General features: G+C 42.5%; 1 protein-coding gene across 2 annotated transcripts in view; it reads right to left on the reverse strand.

The window, feature by feature from the left end:
* Positions 1 to 18,217, reverse strand: part of LOC125644532 (multidrug resistance-associated protein 1) — a 54,853-nt gene extending 36,636 nt beyond the window's left edge. For both annotated transcript variants that reach the window (XM_048868603.2, XM_048868595.2), the window contains exons 1-5: positions 18,000 to 18,217; positions 14,017 to 14,078; positions 7,645 to 7,786; positions 5,832 to 5,989; positions 960 to 1,137 (exon numbers count right to left, since the gene is read on the reverse strand). In XM_048868603.2, the coding sequence (XP_048724560.2) occupies positions 960 to 1,137; positions 5,832 to 5,989; positions 7,645 to 7,786; positions 14,017 to 14,078; positions 18,000 to 18,065 (606 nt within the window). In that variant the 5' untranslated portion in view covers positions 18,066 to 18,217. The remainder of the gene's footprint in view (positions 1 to 959; positions 1,138 to 5,831; positions 5,990 to 7,644; positions 7,787 to 14,016; positions 14,079 to 17,999) is intronic.
* Positions 18,218 to 20,708: the final 2,491 nt, after the last annotated feature.

Consider the following 20,708-nt stretch of genomic DNA (forward strand, 5'->3'; position numbering starts at 1 on the left):
ATTCATTACACAGTAAATTTAAAAGGGGAAAAAAGAAAGCATCTTTGCCTCATTTGCTGTGCACTACAGTACAGTAAATACTTTGTAGCTCACAAACTCAACATAGACCAGCTATAGAGATACCTTCTCTCTCTCCAGAAAAGTTCTTGAGCTTTATTAGCACCTAAGCTTCCTTGCGCTGAATGAGACAGGGCCTACTACATGTATTAGCTATGCACACATTTACAGAGTTCATCTAAAACATCAGGTGAAAGTTACTTTTAAAAAAACACAACCGTTCCTAAACTATTGTGCATACTGCAACTTTCAGAGTAGCACTGCTGTGCCAAATCAAATCCAATTTTCACTGAAATGCTGAAGATCTCAACTTTTCTCCCCTAGAGAGGAGATTTCCTGGCCAAAATTTCAACTTTCTGCTCCCACCACTTCAATGCTAGAGCAATTCAAGGAAAGGTTGCATAAGTAGTTTTTATTTTTTAAAAAGGCTAGGGATGGAGGGGAATTCAGCCTTCTTTTTGCTCAAAAATGGATGAATCATTTTTGTTCAAACTTACACACACACACACACACAGCCCTCCACCTTTACACACAGACCAAGGCTGGAAACTTTCCAGTTTAAAAAAAAAAGAAAAAGTGAGTTTCAGAGAACAGTAAGCAAGTGAAAAAGGGGGTAGCTCCCAATCCAGCAACTTGCCCTACCCTAGCAGACCCCTATATCTCCACGGATTCTGCACTGATGCAGAGCTTCCCCCATTTAGTTGTAAGATGGGACTCCGAGAATGGAAACATGCAATTTTAACTTCAGCTGTTGCTAGTGCTACAGTTATAGTTCAGGCACCTTTATTAATATTTTCATCAATCTACAACATCTTTGGTTTTGTAGCACTTCTTTTGTCTTTCAAAAGGGAGACATTTGCCCTTTTTGGAGATTAGCGGGTAATGTTAGAAGAAGCAGTTACCTTTCTGTATATCAGGCCAACAGCAGCAGTCTTAATTTTGACAGAGGTGAGCATATTGAAACGCTGGTATAACTGATGGACAAGTGTCTGCAAGACAACCACGACAAGAAGAGCAATGGCATAGCTGTATCCCTTCCAGCGTAAATCAGAGTGATTTTCATACAAAGTTATCATTTCCCTGCAAATGAAGGCATACAAAGTTTTAAAATCTGTGCATTAATCAACAATATGCATCTGGCAAACGGTTTCAGTAAAACGGATACATTTACAATCTGTGTAGTTATTACATCCACTTTGCACAGGCCAAAATGAGTCTAAAACGTGCAAGACAGTGGAGAACCAAGATATTCAAAATGTGGGGAGGGGAGGCAAGAGAGAGTATTCATCTGTGTGCTGCTTTGCTGCCTTTGAAACAATTCTCAAATGCCACAGAGGGGGACGTTGCTGCTGATTTCACTGGTAATGAAGCACAAATACAGGGTGGTTAAAAAAAGTCTACCATTTTTTGTTAGAAATATAGAATAAAAAAAATCAGTATTTGCCAAATGAAAAGAGTAAAAAAAAATATCAGAAGTTAAAATTAAGTTTTGTTACTAGCCTGAAAATAGACTACTACTAACAAGTGACAGAGTAACAGCCGTGTTAGTCTGTATTCGCAAAAAGAAAAGGAGTACTTGTGGCACCTTAGAGACTAACCAATTTATTTGAGCATGAGCTTTCGTGAGCTACAGCTCACTTCATCGGATGCATCCGATGAAGTGAGCTGTAGCTCACGAAAGCTCATGCTCAAATAAATTGGTTAGTCTCTAAGGTGCCACAAGTACTCCTTTTCTTTTTACTAACAAGTGAGTGTAATAAACAATGTAGAGTAGTTGACAGTGTCATTCTAACATTTCCTTTCAGACAATTGCAGATGTAGGTCTCAGCAAGGTTTATTTTTAGCAAAAATTGTTCCATAGCTGAGGGTGACAGCCGCAACAGTCTAAAGGTTAACACAATCACTTATGTTCATAAATTCTCTGACAACCAACCAGGTGAACAACCGTGTTAACCACCTTCCCTTTATTGATAAAAATCACTTCCTCCTCTCCCTTGGCAGAGTCATTTTCAGTCTTCAATTAAACCTGAATTGTAGTTATTATAATTTCACTGAACTTCCATGCTTTTGTGGCTGAGACGTAGGTTTTTCTTTTTTGTTCAAGCTGCTCCAGCAAACGAGAAAAATCTACATCGAAGCAACAAAAACCTGGAAATTCAGAGTTTTGACTCTGAATTTAAGCTAACACTTAATATGTACTTTTTGAGTTAGTCTGAGAATCAGCCTTCAATTAGCTTTGCATTTCATTTGTTTTTAGTTCTTGATTCAGATTCTAAATTTTGAAATTCTTAAACACAGATTGCACAGATGGGCTTTGCATTTGTCACAGTTCCTGGGCTAACTGCCCCTCTGATCCTCCTCTAAATACACTCCCTCTCAAGTCCCTAGTAGTTGCCTGCCTCTTAGGATGAGCCACACAATTCTCCCACTCTCAGACCAGGCACTGTGCTGCAGTCCCTTGTGTATCAACCATGATTACCTTAGGATTGCCACCTTGATAATATTTAGAAACTGAACACTCCAGCAGGAGTGTCAGAACCTCCCTCACCCCGCCTCTTCCCCCAAGCTCCTGCCCCACCTTTTCCCCTGATGTCCCACCCCCACTCCTCTTTTCCCCTCCCCCAGTCACTCGGTGCTTTTCCCCTCCCACCCCCCCACCACCCGGGTCAGGAGGGACTCGCCTGTGAAGCCAGGGCTGGGAGCTGCAGCTGCCTGATGCAGATAGGGGGCCGCCGCAGCTGAGTAAGGGCTGGCGCGGGCAATGACCCAGTGACACCCCACCTCCCCCTCCTGCAATAACTGGACTTTGGGTGTCCAGTCAGTAGATGTGACCAGACACTGTCAGGTTCCCTTTTCTACTAGACTTTCTGGTCGAAAGCCAGACACATGGCCACCCTAGATTGACTCAGTAGGTCTGATGTACGTCCAGACCCTACAATTCTGTTCCTTCCAAGAATAATGACAGTTGCAACCAGACAGCTTTTTTAAAGTGGAGTATTATTCATTAGAACAATAGATTTTTCTCTGAAATGTAATCATAAAAAAAAAAAGCCAGTCTACACTCTTGCCTGTCTGTCCCTAAAGCTTAGCACTCCATGGATATGGGGAAAGATCCAACTCTTTCAGATTCCTCCTCAAAGTCTCTGTCACTGTCAGCCTCTCTCCCCTTGGGCAGCACCTGACAATTAACTCTCACTTCCTCTCCAGAGAAGGACTTTGTAACTGGTTTGCAGTTTGTTGTAAAGAGGACACAGGATCATTGAGGGTAACATTTTGCCTCATTGTCTTTCAAGTGCCTGGATGTTCTTGTCTGGACAGCCATTGTGTTGCCTTCATGCACAGACCACGCTGAATTTTAACATTTTAAGCATATAATAAACATTCCACTACCTCCAATGTAAGTTAAATCAATTCTGACATTTAAGGAAATTCAAATAAATCCATACTAGTTACACAGTAACTTTACCTCACTGCCCAGGTCACATACAGCATTCATAAAATTGCTACATATCTGTATTCTTAGATCATTACATAGCAGTTCCATGATGGTCACAGCATTTTCACTTCAAGCATTTTTAAAAAAAAGTTCCAATGACTTCATACCACAACTTGGTATGTAACCTGAATTATGAAATTTTAAAAATATGATTCCTTAGCTTGAGCAAATACATTATTAGGGAACACTTAATCATGCTAAGGAGTAAAGTACTGTTTATGGAGTAATTGTATCTGCTCTGATTAAGTCATAAGTCATTTACACAGCTGACCTGAAATATACTTCAGAGTCAAAACCTTATGACAGGTTTCAGAGTAGCAGCCGTGTTAGTCTGTATCCTCAAAAAGAAAAGGAGTACTTGTGGCACCTTAGAGACTAACAAATTTATTTGAGCATAAACTTTCGTGAGCTACAGCTCACTTCATTGGATGCATGCAGTGGAAAATACAGTGGGGAGATTAATATACACAGAGAACGTGAAACAAAGGGTGTTACCATACACACTGTACGGAGAGTGATCAGGTAAGGTGAGCTCTTGTCAGCAGGAGAGCGGGGGTGGGGGGTGGGGTAACCTTTTGTAGTGATAATCAAGGTGGGCCATTTCCAGTAGTTGACAAGAACGTCTGAGGAACAGCGGGGTGCGGTGTGGAATAAACATGGGGAAATAGTTTTACTTTGTGTAATGACCCATCCACTCCCACTCTTTATTCAAGCCTAAGTTAATTGTTTGCAAATTAATTCCAATTCAGCAGTCTCTCATTGGAGTCTGTTTTTGAAGTTTTTTTGTTGAAGAATTGCCACTTTTAGGTCTGTAATCGCGTGACCAGAGAGACTGAAGTGTTCTCCAACTGGTTTTTGAATGGTTTCAGAGTAACAGCCGTGTTAGTCTGTATTCGCAAAAAGAAAAGGAGTACTTGTGGCACCTTAGAGACTAACCAATTTATTTGAGCATGAGCTTTCGTGAGCTACAGCTCACTTCATCGGAACATCGATGAAGTGAGCTGTAGCTCACGAAAGCTCATGCTCAAATAAATTGGTTAGTCTCTAAGGTGCCACAAGTACTCCTTTTCTTTTTGGTTTTTGAATGTTCTAATTCTTGACGTCTGATTTGTTTGAGGAAAGACTCATGAGCCTCCTTTTGACACATGATGCGTGAAGCTGCTACGTACCGGATGTACATTTTTAAAACATACTTTGGTGACTAAAAGGTTTCCTTCATTTCCTCTTCCTCCCCACAATCCTCTGCATTTTTTAATAAGACATGTACTAGTTTTCTGTAATACAATAATGCTTCAGAGATACAGGTTGACAGGCCTGAGTTCAGGGGAAAATTTGGATAACTCCATGAGCCAACTCTCTTTTCTGGTGGTTTCTACCTTGTGTTTCTAGGAAAGGGAAACATTTGCCCCACCTCTCAGTAGATGAACCACTTTGAGTGTATTTGCATTTCCTTACTTTCTTCCTTCCCCCGTTGTGTGGAAAGGGATAATTTGCACCGTGATTTTTTATTATTTTTTTTAGCTTTTGTAACTCAGGCTTCCCCCCCAACACACACACTTTTAAATATTTCATTGTTTTCTTTAATATAGTAACAACATCTGATATTTCAATATCAATAGCAACATCATATTAGCCATGTAACACTGCAAAGAGAGAAATGCATCTCTGCTATCAATAGGGTTCATAATTCATAACTAATCCACATTTTCTTTGCCTTATTAGCTCCTGTACTATGATATTATATCAATGCAAGGCAGGAAGGAGCTCCCTAATTGGTAGTATTGATAGAATGCTATTTAGATCTACAGATGTAATAAACAATCAGCCAAATATTTAAGAAAAAATGCATGAAGGAAATTACAAATTCAAACTAGAACTGTCAAACTGTGACTATCAATATTTGCATTTCAATAACTTCATGTGAACGGCTGCGTGCAATCTGCTAGGACATGGGCTGAGTGGAATTCAGTCAGAGACTCATTTCTTAATGACCTAACTTCTCAGTCTGTAAATATCAGAAGTATCTTTTGTTTATGTTGGTCACAAACTGGCATTAAAACATCCTTAGAGGAAGTTTGTTAATCCCTCAAAAATCTTATAAAAATATGTAATATGTGGATAATTTTAAGTTACAGAGACCTTTGCTCTAATAAACCTAGCCACTGAAAAGTTGTGTTAGCAGAACTAAATTTCTTGATATTGGGAATTGTTTAGCTTTATTATTATTGCTGTCCTGAACAAAAAATGGAGTACATTAAAAAAAAAAAAAAAAACTTACTTCATTATCTGTGGACTCATGAAGGCCAGAATATCAGCTGCAACTTTCAGAATGGCAACTTTAATCAATAAAAATCTAAACGTTTGCCACAGAGGGCAAAGCAGAGATGGTTTCTGGAAACTTGCTTTCTCTGATATCACCCCTTTGTCACAAGGAGCCTGTCAATTTACAAAAGAGACACACACAATAAAGACAAAGATTTTAACACAAAAATGCAGAGAGAACATTTCAGTCCCCGGAAAAATCATGGAGCAGGTCCTCAAGGAATCAATCCTGAAGCACTTGCATGAGAGGAAAGTGATCAGGAACAGTCAGCATGGATTCACCAAGGGAAGGTCATGTCTGACTAATCTAATCGCCTTCTATGATGAGATTACTGGTTCTGTGGATGAAGGGAAAGCAGTGGATGTATTGTATCTTGACTTCAGCAAAGCTTTTGACACGGTCTCACACAGTATTCTTGTCAGCAAGTTAAAGAAGTATGGGCTGGATGAATGCACTATAAGGTGGGTAGAAAGTTGGCTAGATTGTCGGGCTCAACGGGTAGTGATCAATGGCTCCATGTCTAGTTGGCAGCCGGTGTCAAGTGGAGTGCCCCAGGGGTCGGTCCTGGGGCTGGTGTTGTTCAATATCTTCATAAATGATCTGGAGGATGGTGTGGATTGCACTCTCAGCAAATTTGCGGATGATACTAAACTGGGAGGAGTGGTAGACACGCTGGAGGGCAGGGATAGGATACAGAGGGACTTAGACAAATTGGAGGATTGGGCCAAAAGAAATCTGATGAGGTTCAATAAGGATAAGTGCAGGGTCCTGCACTTAGGACGGAAGAACCCAATGCACAGCTACAGACTAGGGACCGAATGGCTAGGCAGCAGTTCTGCGGAAAAGGACCTAGGGGTGACAGTGGACGAGAAGCTGGATATGAGTCAGCAGTGTGCCCTTGTTGCCAAGAAGGCCAATGGCATTTTGGGATGTATAAGTAGGGGCATAGCGAGCAGATCGAGGGACGTGATCATCCCCCTCTATTCGACATTGGTGAGGCCTCATCTGGAGTACTGTGTCCAGTTTTGGGCCCCACACTACAAGAAGGATGTGGGTAAATTGGAAAGAGTCCAGCGAAGGGCAACAAAAATGATTAGGGGTCTGGAACACATGACTTATGAGGAGAGGCTGAGGGAACTGGGATTGTTTAGTCTGCAGAAGAGAAGAATGAGGGGGGATTTGATAGCTGCTTTCAACTACCTGAGAGGTGGTTCCAGAGAGGATGGTTCTAGACTATTCTCAGTGGTGGAAGAGGACAGGACAAGGAGCAATGGTCTCAAGTTGCAGTGGGGGAGGTTTAGGTTGGATATTAGGAAAAACTTTTTCACTAGGACACCACTTCCGGGCTTCGATCTGTTGGTGGGGGTATTCACATACTTTTGATTGATCAGAACAACAGAATGCCTTTTCTGGGAGCTGAAACATTTTATTTTCATAGTCATCTTTCCCGGACCCCTTTGACACAGTCTGCGGACCTCCAGGGACCCGCAGACCACAGGTTGAAAATCACTGGCTTAGAGCAAGACTCTTTACCATTGCTAATGGGAGCTAAACATATACACTGAAGCACTTTTGTCTGGTATTCTGAACTAGTGCACCCATCAAGGGAGGGCAGACTATATGGAAATCTATGGCGTGCTTGTGAAGATATTTGATATAAATCATTGCAAGAATTTAATTAAGTTTTGACAAGGATTTTTCGGGATGCCTAATATAAATTTAGAAAAAGGTAAGGGTTAGTGATGTTACTTATTGCTATCACCGTTACCTTTAATCCTTTTGTTGCCTTTAAGAGTTCCTTCCTCCAATGCTTTTCAAAGTTGGGACATACAGTATATGGAGAGTCACTTTCATTCAGTTCAAACAGGTCCTCTCTTTCCAATGGTTTCTTGTAGCCTAAAGTTATTATTCTGAAAGGAAAATACATACTTTAATAAGTGAACTATTACAAGAAACACAAAGCAGCCAAATCAAACAGGAATCCTAACTGAGAAGCTTTATACACATAATATAATACTTATAAATGAGCTCTACATTCACAATAATAAATAATGTATAATATAAAAGGCAAAATTGTGGAACCCACCTACAGTCAACTTGACTATACTGAAACTATAGTTATAGTAAACAAGGGCCCAATCCAAAATCCCCAGACCTGAACACCCTCAATGAGGAAAACCTGCACTTCAGCATTCACCTGTAGTTATGAAGTTAAGGAGAATAAAAATTTCTAGTTATTTCAACAGCAAATCTGGTTAGTGACTGTCCATTTATTATGATAATCTACACAGAAAATACAATGTGGAGTCCTTGTGGCACCTTAGAGACTAACAAATTTATTTGGGTATAAGCTTTCGTGGGCTAGAACCCACTTCATCAGATGCATAGAGTGGAAAATACAATAGCAGGTATAAATACACAGCACATGAAAATATGGGAGTTGCCTTACCAAGTGGGAGGTCAGTCTAACGAGACAATTCCATTAACAGTAGGATACCAAGGGAGGAAAAATCACTTTTGTAGTGGTAATGAGAGTGGCCCATTTCAAACAGTTGACAAGAAGGTGTGAGTAACAGTAGGGGGAAATTAGTACAGGGAAAAATTAGGTTTTGTAATGACCCAACCACTCCTAGTCTTTATTCAGGCCTAATTTGATGGTGTCCAGTTTGCAAATTAATTCCAGTTCTGCAGTTTCACATTGGAGTCTGTTTTTCTTTATAATAGGATTCCACCCTACTGTGACTCATCCTTAACCAGGGTACGCAGGGACAAACAGAAACTGGGTTTTAGTATAAGTCTACAATAAGCTTACAATAGATCTTGAGTTGTTTAAATTTGGGGCCATATTATACCCTTTGCTGTTAGAAACAGAAGAGCTAAAATGGATGTAAATAATGGTCATAATCATTCTGAACCCACAGGAATCCCCCCCCCCCCCCCCAAGAACAATGAAAGGAACCTGTAGGTTTTGGGAGTATGAAAGGAACCTGTAGGTTTTGGGAGGGGGCAGAGCAACCAAATCTGCAAAAATTAATGCTGATGTCAAAGTCAATTAATTTTTTAAGAAAGTTCCAAAAGTTTGGAAAGCAACAGATATGAAACAACCAGATGTCACTGTATAGGTCTACTGGGGTCCCAACATGGCAAGATTAAGGCATACATACTCTAAGTCATTGCTTAGAGTCCCAACCCCTGGAGTCAGGTGGTAAGATCAGAATTTCACCATTCATTTTACAAAAAAAAAAAAAGGGTTCTAGACCTCAGGGATTCAAAGAAAATTTTAAAATGTGACCTGAGTATAATGGTACCTGTCTGACTCAGGGGAGAACCTGAAACAATACCTCTACGAGCAGTGAACTGCCCCACTGGTCTCAATTCTGAATCCTGGTGCTCCCCCAAAAGACAGAGGAGTCCACTGAAGGGCCCAATGTGGGTTGTGCCTAAAGCCCCAGATTGCCTTAATCTCATTCTGGAAGCATGATGAAATGTTATGAGTTAGTTATATAATAATCAGTTTGAGATTTCCCAGTTCAGACTGCAGAAGCCTAATATTACTTAATCCCTAAGTGTCCTTTACTGGAGAGACAAGGTGGGTGAGGCATTATCTTTTATTGGACCAACTTCTGTTAGTCAGAGACAAGCTTTCGAGCCACACAGAGCTCTTCTTCAGGTCTGGGAAAGGAACTCCTAGCATCACAGCAAAATTGCAAGGTGGAACAGATACAGACAAACAGCTTAAACTCCCTTATAGCTTTCCACACTCTCTGGAACACTCTCACACTAGAATCAACTTCCTGTTCACCATCATCATCTTAAACAATGGAACCATTCAGATAATCATATAAAAGAAACCCACAGACCATCACACCCACCTTCATAGATCCAGTAATCACCCCAAACACACCAATAAATTTGTTATCTACAGCCAGGCACTCAGACACCACAGTGTTGGATCATATTAAAGAAGTTCTGTATTAAAATCACAAATGAGTTTGATTCCCCATAGCTTAAATTCCAGGGTATTACTAATTAAGAGGTCTCTTGGTTTTTGGTACTGTTTTTCTCCCTCTATGTGTGAAACTTGCAAGCTGCTAATTGCGTTAGTACATTCTAAGACAGAGTCTGTTCTCAAAGCAATTCACAGAGAGAGAGACTCAAAGCAATACTCTAACAACAGAAATAGCATCCAGAGACTCCCCGCCCTTTTGTTGTATTAACAATTGTGATTAAAATAGAGATATGTATGTGGATGGATGTGTGGTGTGGATAATAACTGAATGATCAGGGAGGTGCCAGCCTAAGAATCCAGTGTCCATCGGCTGAAGAAGGCGTCAAGTGGAAATAACCAGAGGACCCCCGGAGGGCAGACTGGAATCCACCCAACAGCCTCAAGAATGGGAGAACCAAAGTAAGCTGTAGCTCACGAAAGCTTATGCTCAAATAAATTGGTTAGTCTCTAAGGTGCACAAGTACTCCTTTTCTTTTTGCGAATACAGACTAACACCGCTGTTACTCTGAAACCTGTCAAAGAACAAGATAACATCTAGCAGCACGGAGCTGTCAGGAATGTGCTATCTGCTGATTGATTCAGCAACAGCATGATGAAGCAATTCCCATAGACTGGCATAGGAAGAAATTCCTATAAAAATAGATTCTAAAAAGTGAGAACTTTGGGGTCTGATTCTGCAAACCAACTTCCAGGAGCATCAGATGAACATCTGACAAGGCCCTGCCCCTCCTCATGTCCAGGCCACCTGGCCAGTGGCTTGGCATGAGCAACTCTAAGGCTGGTAACTATGATAACAACCTTGCAGAACCTGTGTGTGTGTTTGTATGAATGAATGTGTGAATAAATATGAGATTGAATGGAATGTTATAGCTATAACTAACTGCTTACTATGATTCTTTCTGTATTCACAATAAATGTGGTATTTTGCCTTTTTCCCTTTAATAAGATCCTGCTGGTTTTAATTTATTGGTATAACAACAGAATATGCTCACACGAGAAAGTTACTGATATACACCTTAACACACTTAAAATCGCCTCTGCCAAACAAGGACACTGCACCAGAGGAGTAGATCGCATCATGGAACAGGCCACCCAAATACCCTGAAAGAACCTGCTTCAATACAGAAATAAAACTCCCTCAGATTACACACCCCTAGTCATCACATATCACCCCACACTGGAACCCAGATTGTCTATCATCAAACAACTACAACCCATACTTGATGGGGATCCCATCCTGAAAGAAATCTTTCCTGAATGCCCCCACTTCTGGCTTTCAGATAAACCCCCAACTCAAGCTCATCGTCAAAAGCAAACTCCCCACAGACCAGGACACACCAACTCAAAGCAGCACCAGATGTTGCCAGAACAGCAGATGCAAAACCTACAGACATAGCTCCACTGCTACAATGATCAACACCCCCAATAACACCCCTTTCAAGATCCCGGGATCCTATACATCCCTATCACAACATGCAGTGTACCTCATCCAGCGCACTAAATGCCCCAACAACAACTATGTGGGTGAAACCAGACAATCACTACACTCTCAAATGAACTAACACAGGAAAATGATAAAAGACAAAATCACCACCTCTGGATGAACACTTTTCACAAATTTCAGAGTAACAGCCGTGTTAGTCTGTATTCGCAAAAAGAAAAGGAGTACTTGTGGCACCTTAGAGACTAACCAATTTATTTGAGCATAAGCTTTCGCGATGAAGTGAGCTGTAGCTCACGAAAGCTTATGCTCAAATAAATTGGTTAGTCTCTAAGGTGCCACAAGTACTCCTTTTCTTTTTACTTTTCACAAAGCGACATTTGACCTCTCAGTTCCCATCCTTAAAGGAAAGCTCCACAACACTTTCAAAAGATGAGCCTGGGAGCTTAAATTCATTACTCTGCTAGGCACAAAAAATAATGGACTGATCAGACACGCTGGATTTATGGCTTATTACGGGGTGGCCCAACTGTGGCTCACGAGCCGCATGCAGTTCTTTTACAGTTAAAGTGCGGCTTTCGGAGACCTCCACGCCCCCTCATCCCATTCTCCACCTACCAGGCCCGGGGGGTGGAGGCGGGGGGGCGAGGAGGGAAAGGGGAAGCTCTGGAACTCTGCTTTGCAGTGGAGTGGTGGGGTAGGGGCTTCTGCCCAGTGAGGAGAGGGATGTTGGGTCTTCAGCCCCACAGGGCACACCTGCCGGGGCTTGGGGCTTCAGCAGGAGCAGGGCCAAGTGAGCTGGAAACATGCCAGGGGTGGAGAGGGGGCTCCAGCTTGCTCGGATGGTCCCTGGCAGCTGGGGTGACAGCGGGCTGCCCCCCACCTAGGCTCTGCTGCCAGGGACAGGGGCCGAGTGAGCCAGAACCCCCCCTGTACTTCCCGGCATGTTCGGCTCCTGTCCCTGGCAGCAGAGTCAGGGCAAGGTGTAGGCTGCCACTGCCTCCCAGCCAGGCTCTCTCTGGCAGAAATGGTTCCGTCCCACTCCCCACCTGGCTGCCAGAGAGAGCAGATGAATATGCTGGTGGGGAGATGTAGGGAGAGAAGGACAGAGCTTCCCCCCGCAGGTAACCTGGTGCGGGGGAGACTGTGTCAGCCCTGGACTGGGCGCAGGGTGGGAAGTCACTGGGCAGAGGAGACATGTGGGGCGGTCATGTGTCCTCCCCTTTAGATTGTGCCCCACCAGTATGGGGAGGCACAAGTCATCTATGCCCACCTTGTCTCTCTAATATCCTGGGACCAAGAAGGCTGCAACTACACTTTACTGGAGAGTAATACATGATTTATTTAGAACGTTATCTAATAAAACAACATTTTAAATAAGTCTTTTAGAGCTCTCCAATAAGGACACTTAAGTTTAAATAATATTGATTGCAACAAGTTGTGTAGTATTTATGTTACAGAAATCCTAAGGAGCTCCCTCAAGGAGATTATAGTATATATGCGTGTATACAGAGCACATGGATAACCTTTTCCATCACCAAGTTTTGCACAGACAGACAAGAAAATCAAAACCTTAAACAAAATTTGAACCTTTCTATTTTTGAAGAAAGTTGTGACCTTAATATTCATAAGTCAATGTCTGTAATAAAAGTGATGAGTTCTAAATTTTATGCAAATTGTGCGAGAACTGGAAACTTTAACTTGCAACACTACTGTATTCAAGACCATGGATTAAATCCTGGGTCCACTGAAATCAATGACAAAACTCTAACTTTAATGGAGTTAGGTTTTCACCATATAATGTGAAAGTTTGAAAATTAGGCTAAGTAAAAAAAGAATCAGATACTAAAGTTTAAGAATATTACAATAGTAATGTAGAACAAAGCAAAAAACAGCTGTTACTTGTAAACTGACTTTAATAATATTTCTCTTTCTCAGGACTATAGGCTTACACTATACACTTACGTGCCTCACTGTTTATTTTGACTGACAGTATTTCCAGACTAAGCACGTGATGTAGAAGAAGTGCTAATAATGAGTAATGGTCAGGAGACAAAACGTGAAATTGCTTGAAATATCCTACAGAATGTTAAATGACAATAGGCAGTCCAACCTGAAGTAGCTGAGCTTTCTGTTCATACGAAGGTATGCTATACCTAAGGAGGAGAGGGGTTTTTAATCACTTGTTTAAATGACATGACTTGGAGGGAAGGAGAGAACATACATTAAAGAAGAATACACAGAAAATTAGTCATAACTGATCAACAGGTTACTTGACTAATTTTCTGTAGGTCACACCAAAATATTTACTCTGGTAATTGTATTACCACACACAACACTGGGAAACATACATGTGTATTTTCTAATGAAGGGGATCTTGTGCATAGCTCCCACTGACTTAGAGCATTTTATAATTGTTAATTAAAGTGCTAAACATTATCTGTTTGTTATTAGTAAGAATCAGGCAATCTAAAACATTAGTATGTGCCTACAACTACAGGACCAGTACATTAGGAAGTAACTGTTAAGAAGTGACTTGTAGGAATTGCAAACTGTGGCTTTAGAACACTGTTTTAATAGCACACTCATTCTGGATTAAAATGCAAGGTTGCATAAAGGGATGGAATGCATGTATGACTTGTGCCTAAACCAACTGAGCATAAGCACTAATAAATAACTTTAATTCTCACCTGCTATACCAGGAATATGTTATCTTACTGAAGAAGGAAGCATTTTCTTCAGGACTGCATTTCTATTAATAAAAATAAACCAAACACAATTCATGTTATTTGAAAGGCAGAGGAAAATGAATCTGTACTTCACATTTTTCCTTAGAAACTTAAGCATTAAGAGATCCATTCTCCCCTGGATCAATGTTAATGTGAGTTAAATTTATATATCTCAGATAGTAAACTCCAAGTCTAGTACACAAAGTTGTAACTAAAAATAAATTTTCTTCATATTTAATATTCCAGTGACATAACCTATATTTTCTAGGTAACACAGAAAACCTAGACCTAAATACTAGAATTTACTGCTATGATTTTCTCCTCATCATGATCAAGGGCCACAACTATCTCCCTTCTCTCTTTAACACAGAAGACACATGGAATGAGAGAGAGGTTTAAGGCTACTTGATTCAATGGGCACAACTCATCTCCAGTGGAAAGTGGATGTAAAATGCTACCATTTTACATTGATCTGGTAGTGGTTTTTTACCCACTTTGCACTGATGTAAACAGCTACAGCAACAGTGAATCAGGCCTAAAATAAGTAAAACTACCTTAAAATTTCTAAAACTAAAAATTGTTGCCTTACTATGTGGCCAACTGAACTATCAGGGGAAAATAAATTAAACATCATCTAGTAAAAAAAAGGCATTACTCACCAGTTTATCAAATAATAAATGAAATATTTAAGAATCTAACTAGAAATAAATTAAATGATATAATTGCTCAGATAAATGTGTACAGATATAGTGTGTCCTCCTGGTTAACAAAAAGAAGCTCCAAATTTAGTGTAAAGGCTATATTTAGTTGCAAATCAACATGTTTTAATGGTTACCAACCAATGAGGAAACAACCTTTCTTTAGGAAAATAACTAAAAAATACCAATGCAAAACAAGATTAAAATCAGTTACTTAAATGAAGATTTCTTTCTTGCTGATTTAAATTATGATTAAAATCTGTGAATGGATGTTCATCCCTTGCCTCCCCATTAATTCGAAGGGTGTATGTTGGGACAAGTTTACAGCACTGTCTCAGACTAGTCACTCACATTTTCACTTCCTGACACTGACCCTATTTAAAAGCATTAATCTAAAATCTAATCAATCTAAAAGTACTTTTAGATATTACACCTGTTCCAGAGTTCCCCTGACAATCTTTCTGCTTTTAGAAGCACATTTTCCTATTTTAGTATTTTTCACTGTATTAAAGCCTCAAAACAATGGGAATCACTATTTTTGCAGTTATAATAATATTTGGTATTACTTTCACTGCTAGTTATTAAAAAATCTGATTTTTGTTCAGTTTTATTATACAGCTTTACCATCTTGTTACATAGACTGGTTTCCCATTCCTAGCTCATGGAGGTGCTCTTCAATGAGCCAAGTGATATGGTGACTGAGCAACAAGATACCTTTTAAGTCCTATGACTTGTTTTGAATTTTTAAAATTAGGGAAATTTTCCAATTTGGAGAATGAGGAGAGGGAAATCTGAAGTGAAGGCACTTTCTGATGATGATGTTGATGATTAAGAAAATGTTTCTTTGCTAATTTTTAATTTGTAGTATATACAGACCCTTAATGGGGTTGACTGAGTCTCCAAAGTTGCAGTCCAATCAAGAAAATCATTGCTCAATTGAAAATTTCTAAAAATATTTTATCCAGAGGCAACAGCACTTTTTACTAAGGATACAGGACATATTTTGAGTGCAGATGTTACCATAACACTAATGATACAGTGTCATCATCAAGGTAGATTGACTTAAATCATAGATTTTAATCATAATTTAAATCAGCAAGAAAGAAATCTTCATTTAAATAACTGATTTTAATCTTGTTTTGCATTGGTATTTTTTAGTTATTTTCCTAAAGAAAGGTTGCTTCTCATTAACCATTAAAACATGTTGATTTGCAACTAAATATAGCCTTTACACTAAATTTGGAGCTTCTTTTTGTTAACCAGGAGGACACACTATATCTATACACATTTATCTGAGCAATTATATCATTTAATTTATTATTTAGATTCTTAAATCTTTCATTTATTATTTGATAAACTGGTGAGTGATGCCTTTTTTTTTTTACTGGATGATGTTAATTTTTTTTCCGTATGTGACTTGTGTCAAGCTGGAAATTCAAATTTAATCAGAAATGCACAAAAATGCACCATTTAAAATGTTTCAATTGTTAAATAAAATTACCTTAACTGTGCTGGATAAATAAGAAAAAAGTTTATCACAGTTTATCAACACATGCTTGCCATTTAAAACTAAATGATTTCTTAAACAATCAAACAAAGTAGTATCTGTAGTCAGTGAATTGAACTGACCACATCCTTCAAGATTTTAGAACCACTAGATCTCATCCTCATGCATTTAGTTTTTATTCAAAGACTGGAAGAGGAAAACAGGCCTTCCATTTTCCCAGTTGGTTTCTTAACTTTTTACGTGAACTAGTCATTGAACTTAACAGGTTGATTAAAGTGAAATAAGGAAAATGTACTCTTTGCCCCTGAAAATAAAAAAGCAACTGCTGTCAAAAGCTGGTTAGCTTCACAAACTCTGGTTGCAGGTGCTTATCCAGTGACTTACATCATGCCAATGGTTTGGTTTTCTTTACAATTTGGCAGCCAACAGGTATTGCTTATTTTTTTAATTTAATTTAAATTATTGTAATGTATTATAATATGTTTTTTAGGCCATAAACACATGCATTAATTTCACACCAGTCTCTCACTTTGATCCAAACTACAGCCTGCAAATCCTTTTACATGTGTACCACTCAGGCCCTGATACTGTAATTCTAATCTAAGAGCATAAACTGCTGGGTTTGTTTTTTTTTCATATTAAAATATCAACTCAGGTCCCATTGTGTTAGGCACTGTTCAAATATGTAGTGAGAGACCATCTCTGGCGAAAAGGCTTACAATTATACAGACAACACAGAAAAGGAATGGGAAGGGAAAGATAAGCACAGAAACAAAGCGTCCTCTTGTTGGTTTCTCTTACTCTGAAATCAGTTTACATTCTGTTCATGGAATTTTACTTATTCTAATACTAGCCTGAGGGAGGCACAAAAGAGAATGCAAAGGAGAGGAAAGAAAATGCATAGGACAGGGAGAATCCTAAAAAGAGTGATAGCAGGAAAGATTTACCAAAGTGGAGGAAGCAGGAAGTGCAAGGTTCCTAGCATGTTTTTTTTTTTTTTTTAGGGGGCAGGGGTGTAAACTGGGGAGGGATGTTACAAGGCCTCCCAAAGAAAGGTGATGTGAGACTCACTTGGAGTTATCCGAGTGAAGGGAGCGAGATGTGCAAGATACCTCGGATAAACAACGGCCAGAAGAAAGGGGATGCGAGACTCACTGGGACCTGACGCAGTCCTGACCCCTATTTCCAAGACGGTATATTTACCTAACGCCACATTTTAAAGAGCCCTCAGAAGACTGCCCCTATCCCGCAATCACCTTCCTCCCCCCAAATCCTTTAACTCTTGATTAGGACCTTTTTACTTCCGCGCACTGCCCCTCCCTGGTTTTGCCTCATATAACGACCAGGTTTCCATTAAAAAACAAGGGGACCAAGAAGCCCGGGATCCTGCCCCCAGCAGTGATCGCATGGAACTGCTCCGGGGAAACCGCTGGACCGAGCCCCACCAAGCCAGCCATTAGGTGACTTTAGCCTGGGCCAGGCACAGACCTGGTGCAGGCAGCGGGAGCGGCGGGTCTGTGCGCTGTACACGGCTGGCGGGGGAGCGACCGGAGGGGGCCCAGCACGGGCCAGGCGGCCCTAGCACAAGCGCCCCTGCCCGCTGCCACGCCCCATCCCTGCCGGGCTGCACGGGCAGAGCGGGGCTCAGTCCCCAGCCGGGCTCTCCACGGAACCGCCCCGCCAGTCGCGCCCGGCGGCTGCGGCCGGGACCCCTCTCCAACCCAGCGGGGCCGGGTTACCTTCTGGCTGAGCGGAGGGAGGAGCTCGTAGGAGCCGCCCCCTCGCCCGCGCAGGGCGGCCGGCATGATCCGAGCGCGTCCTGCAGCCCCGCGGGGCGCCTGCCGTCAGGGGCTCCGCAGCCGCTCGGGGTGGCTCTGGATGCGGGGCAGGGCGGTAGCAGCCGCCGCCAGGGCTTGGCTGAGTGACAGCCAAGGGGCACCCAGTGCCGAGGGCAGCTCGGGGAGCCTGGGAGGAGCTGGCCCGTAGGCACCACCCACCTCCGCGTCTTGGCCCCAGCCCAGGCGCAAGGCCGTCGCCGCACTCTGCCCGCAAGCGACGGCAGGGTCGGGTCGGGGGGGGGAAGCAACCCCCGCCTGGTCCTGCGTCCCCGGGGCTTAGAGGCAGAGGCCAGAGCCCCTTGGAGGGAATGGGAGCGCTGCGCCTTAGCAGCGGGTGCCTCTGCCCAGAGCCGCGTGCCGGCTGACTGCGCGGGGGCGAGCACAGACAGGGGTTAGGGGCTAACATCCCCCCTGGAGGCTTTTCGAGGTAGCGGTCCCGGCTCGAAGAGCAGGGCTCTCCGGTTGCGTTAAAGAGAAGGGTTTTTTATTGGACGCTGTGGGACACAGGTTAGGCTGGGGCCGGGGTCGCAGCTGACCGCCAGGGCAGGGTTTCCTCCTGCTCATGTTCGCCCTTCAGGCTTTCCCAGGGCCTAATTCTGACCCCCTGCTTTTTTGTGTGGACTAGTATCTTATTCCCCAGTCTCACAGGGACTTACTACTCAAGGTTGGGAAGGGGGCAGAAGTAGGCCTGTAATACCTCTAATGGCTCCTTCAGCGTGTGCTTTGGAGGATCCTCCCCATTCTCCCTCTACATTTTTGGGGGGCAGGGAGAGATTCACCAGGGACGCTCCTTGGTCCCCTTATCTTTGGGTAATCTAATCAGCAAACATAAATTCCACTACCAGCAGCGTGCTGAAAACGAACAGATCTACCTCTCTACTCCAGGCTGTCTTCTTCTATCCAAACTAAAATCTCAGCTTGTCTCTCATATCTCCTTGGGGATGCTTAGTGTTCAGCTCAAGCTCAGCATAGCTGAAACAGAGTATTACTTTTTCTGTCAAGCCTTCCCCCATCTTCTTTCTCAATTACTGTAGCCAACACCACCATCCTGTCAGTTACTCAGACCTGTAACCTGGGTGTCATTTTCAACTGGGACCTCGCTCTAGATCCTCACACCCCTGCCACATGTAAAACATCTAAGCCCTGGTCTACACTAGGACTTTAGGTCGAATTTAGCAGCGTTAAATTGATTTAAACCTGCACCCGTCCACACAATGAAGCCCTTTATTTCGACTTAAAGGGCTCTTAAAATCGATTTCCTTACTCCACCCCTGACAAGTGGATTAGCGCTTAAATCGACGTTGCCGGCTCGAATTTGGGGTACTGTGGACACAATTCGATGGTATTGGCCTCCGGGAGCTATCCCAGAGTGCTCCATTCTGACCGCTCTGGACAGCGCTCTCAACTCAGATGCACTGGCCAGGTAGACAGGAAAAGAACCGCGAACTTTTGAATCTCATTTCCTGTTTGGCCAGCGTGGCAAGCTGCAGGTGACCATGCAGAGCTCATCAGCACAGGTGACCATGATGGAGTCCCAGAATCGCAAAAGAGCTCCAGCATGGACCGAACGGGAGGTACGGGATCTGATCGCTGTTTGGGGAGAGGAATCCGTGCTATCAGAACTCCGTTCCAGTTTTCGAAATGCCAAAACCTTTCTGAAAATCTCCCAGGGCATGAAGGACAGAGGCCATAACAGGGACCCGAAGCAGTGCCGCGTGAAACTGAAGGAGCTGAGGCAAGCCTACCAGAAAACCAGAGAGGCGAACAGCCGCTCTGGGTCAGAGCCCCAAACATGCCGCTTCTATGATGAGCTGCATGCCATTTTAGGGGGTTCAGCCACCACTACCCCAGCCGTGTTGTTTGACTCCTTCAATGGAGATGGAGGGAATACGGAAGTAGGTTTTGGGGACGAAGAAGATGATGATGAGGAGGAGGTTGTAGATAGCTCACAGCAAGCAAGTGGAGAAACCGGTTTTCCCGACCGCCAGGAACTGTTTCTCACCCTAGACCTGGAGCCAGTACCCCCCGAACCCACCCAAGGCTGCCTCCTGGACCCAGCAGGCGGAGAAGGGACCTCTGGTGAGTGTACCTTTTAAAATGCTATACATGGTTTAAAAGCAAGCATGTGAAAGGATTACTTTGCCCTGGCATTTGCGGTTCTCCTAGATGTAGTCCTAAAGCCTTTGCAAAAGGTTTCTGGGGAGGGCAGCCTTATTTCGTCCTTCATGGTAGGACACTTTACCACTCCAGGCCAGTAACACGTACTCGGGAATCACTGTAGAACAAAGCATTGCAGTGTATGTTTGCTGGCATTCAACCAAAATCCGTTCTTTATCTCTCTGTGTTATCCTCAGGAGAGTGAGATATAATTCATGGTCACCTGGTATAAGCATGAGTGCTTTTCTTCAGGGGACACTCAGAGGAGCCCATTCCTGCTGGGCTGTTTGCCTGTGGCTAAACAGAAATGTTCCCCGCTGTTAGCCACAGGGAGGGGAGAAGGTTGAGGGGGTAGTCACGCGGTGGGAGGAGGCATAATGCGACCTTGTAACGAAAGCACATGTGCTATGTATGTAATGTTAACAGCAAGGTTTACCCTGAAAGACTGTAGCG

This window comes from Caretta caretta, chromosome 1 (assembly GCF_965140235.1).
Source record: "Caretta caretta isolate rCarCar2 chromosome 1, rCarCar1.hap1, whole genome shotgun sequence".
Classification (NCBI taxonomy): Eukaryota; Metazoa; Chordata; order Testudines; family Cheloniidae; genus Caretta; species Caretta caretta.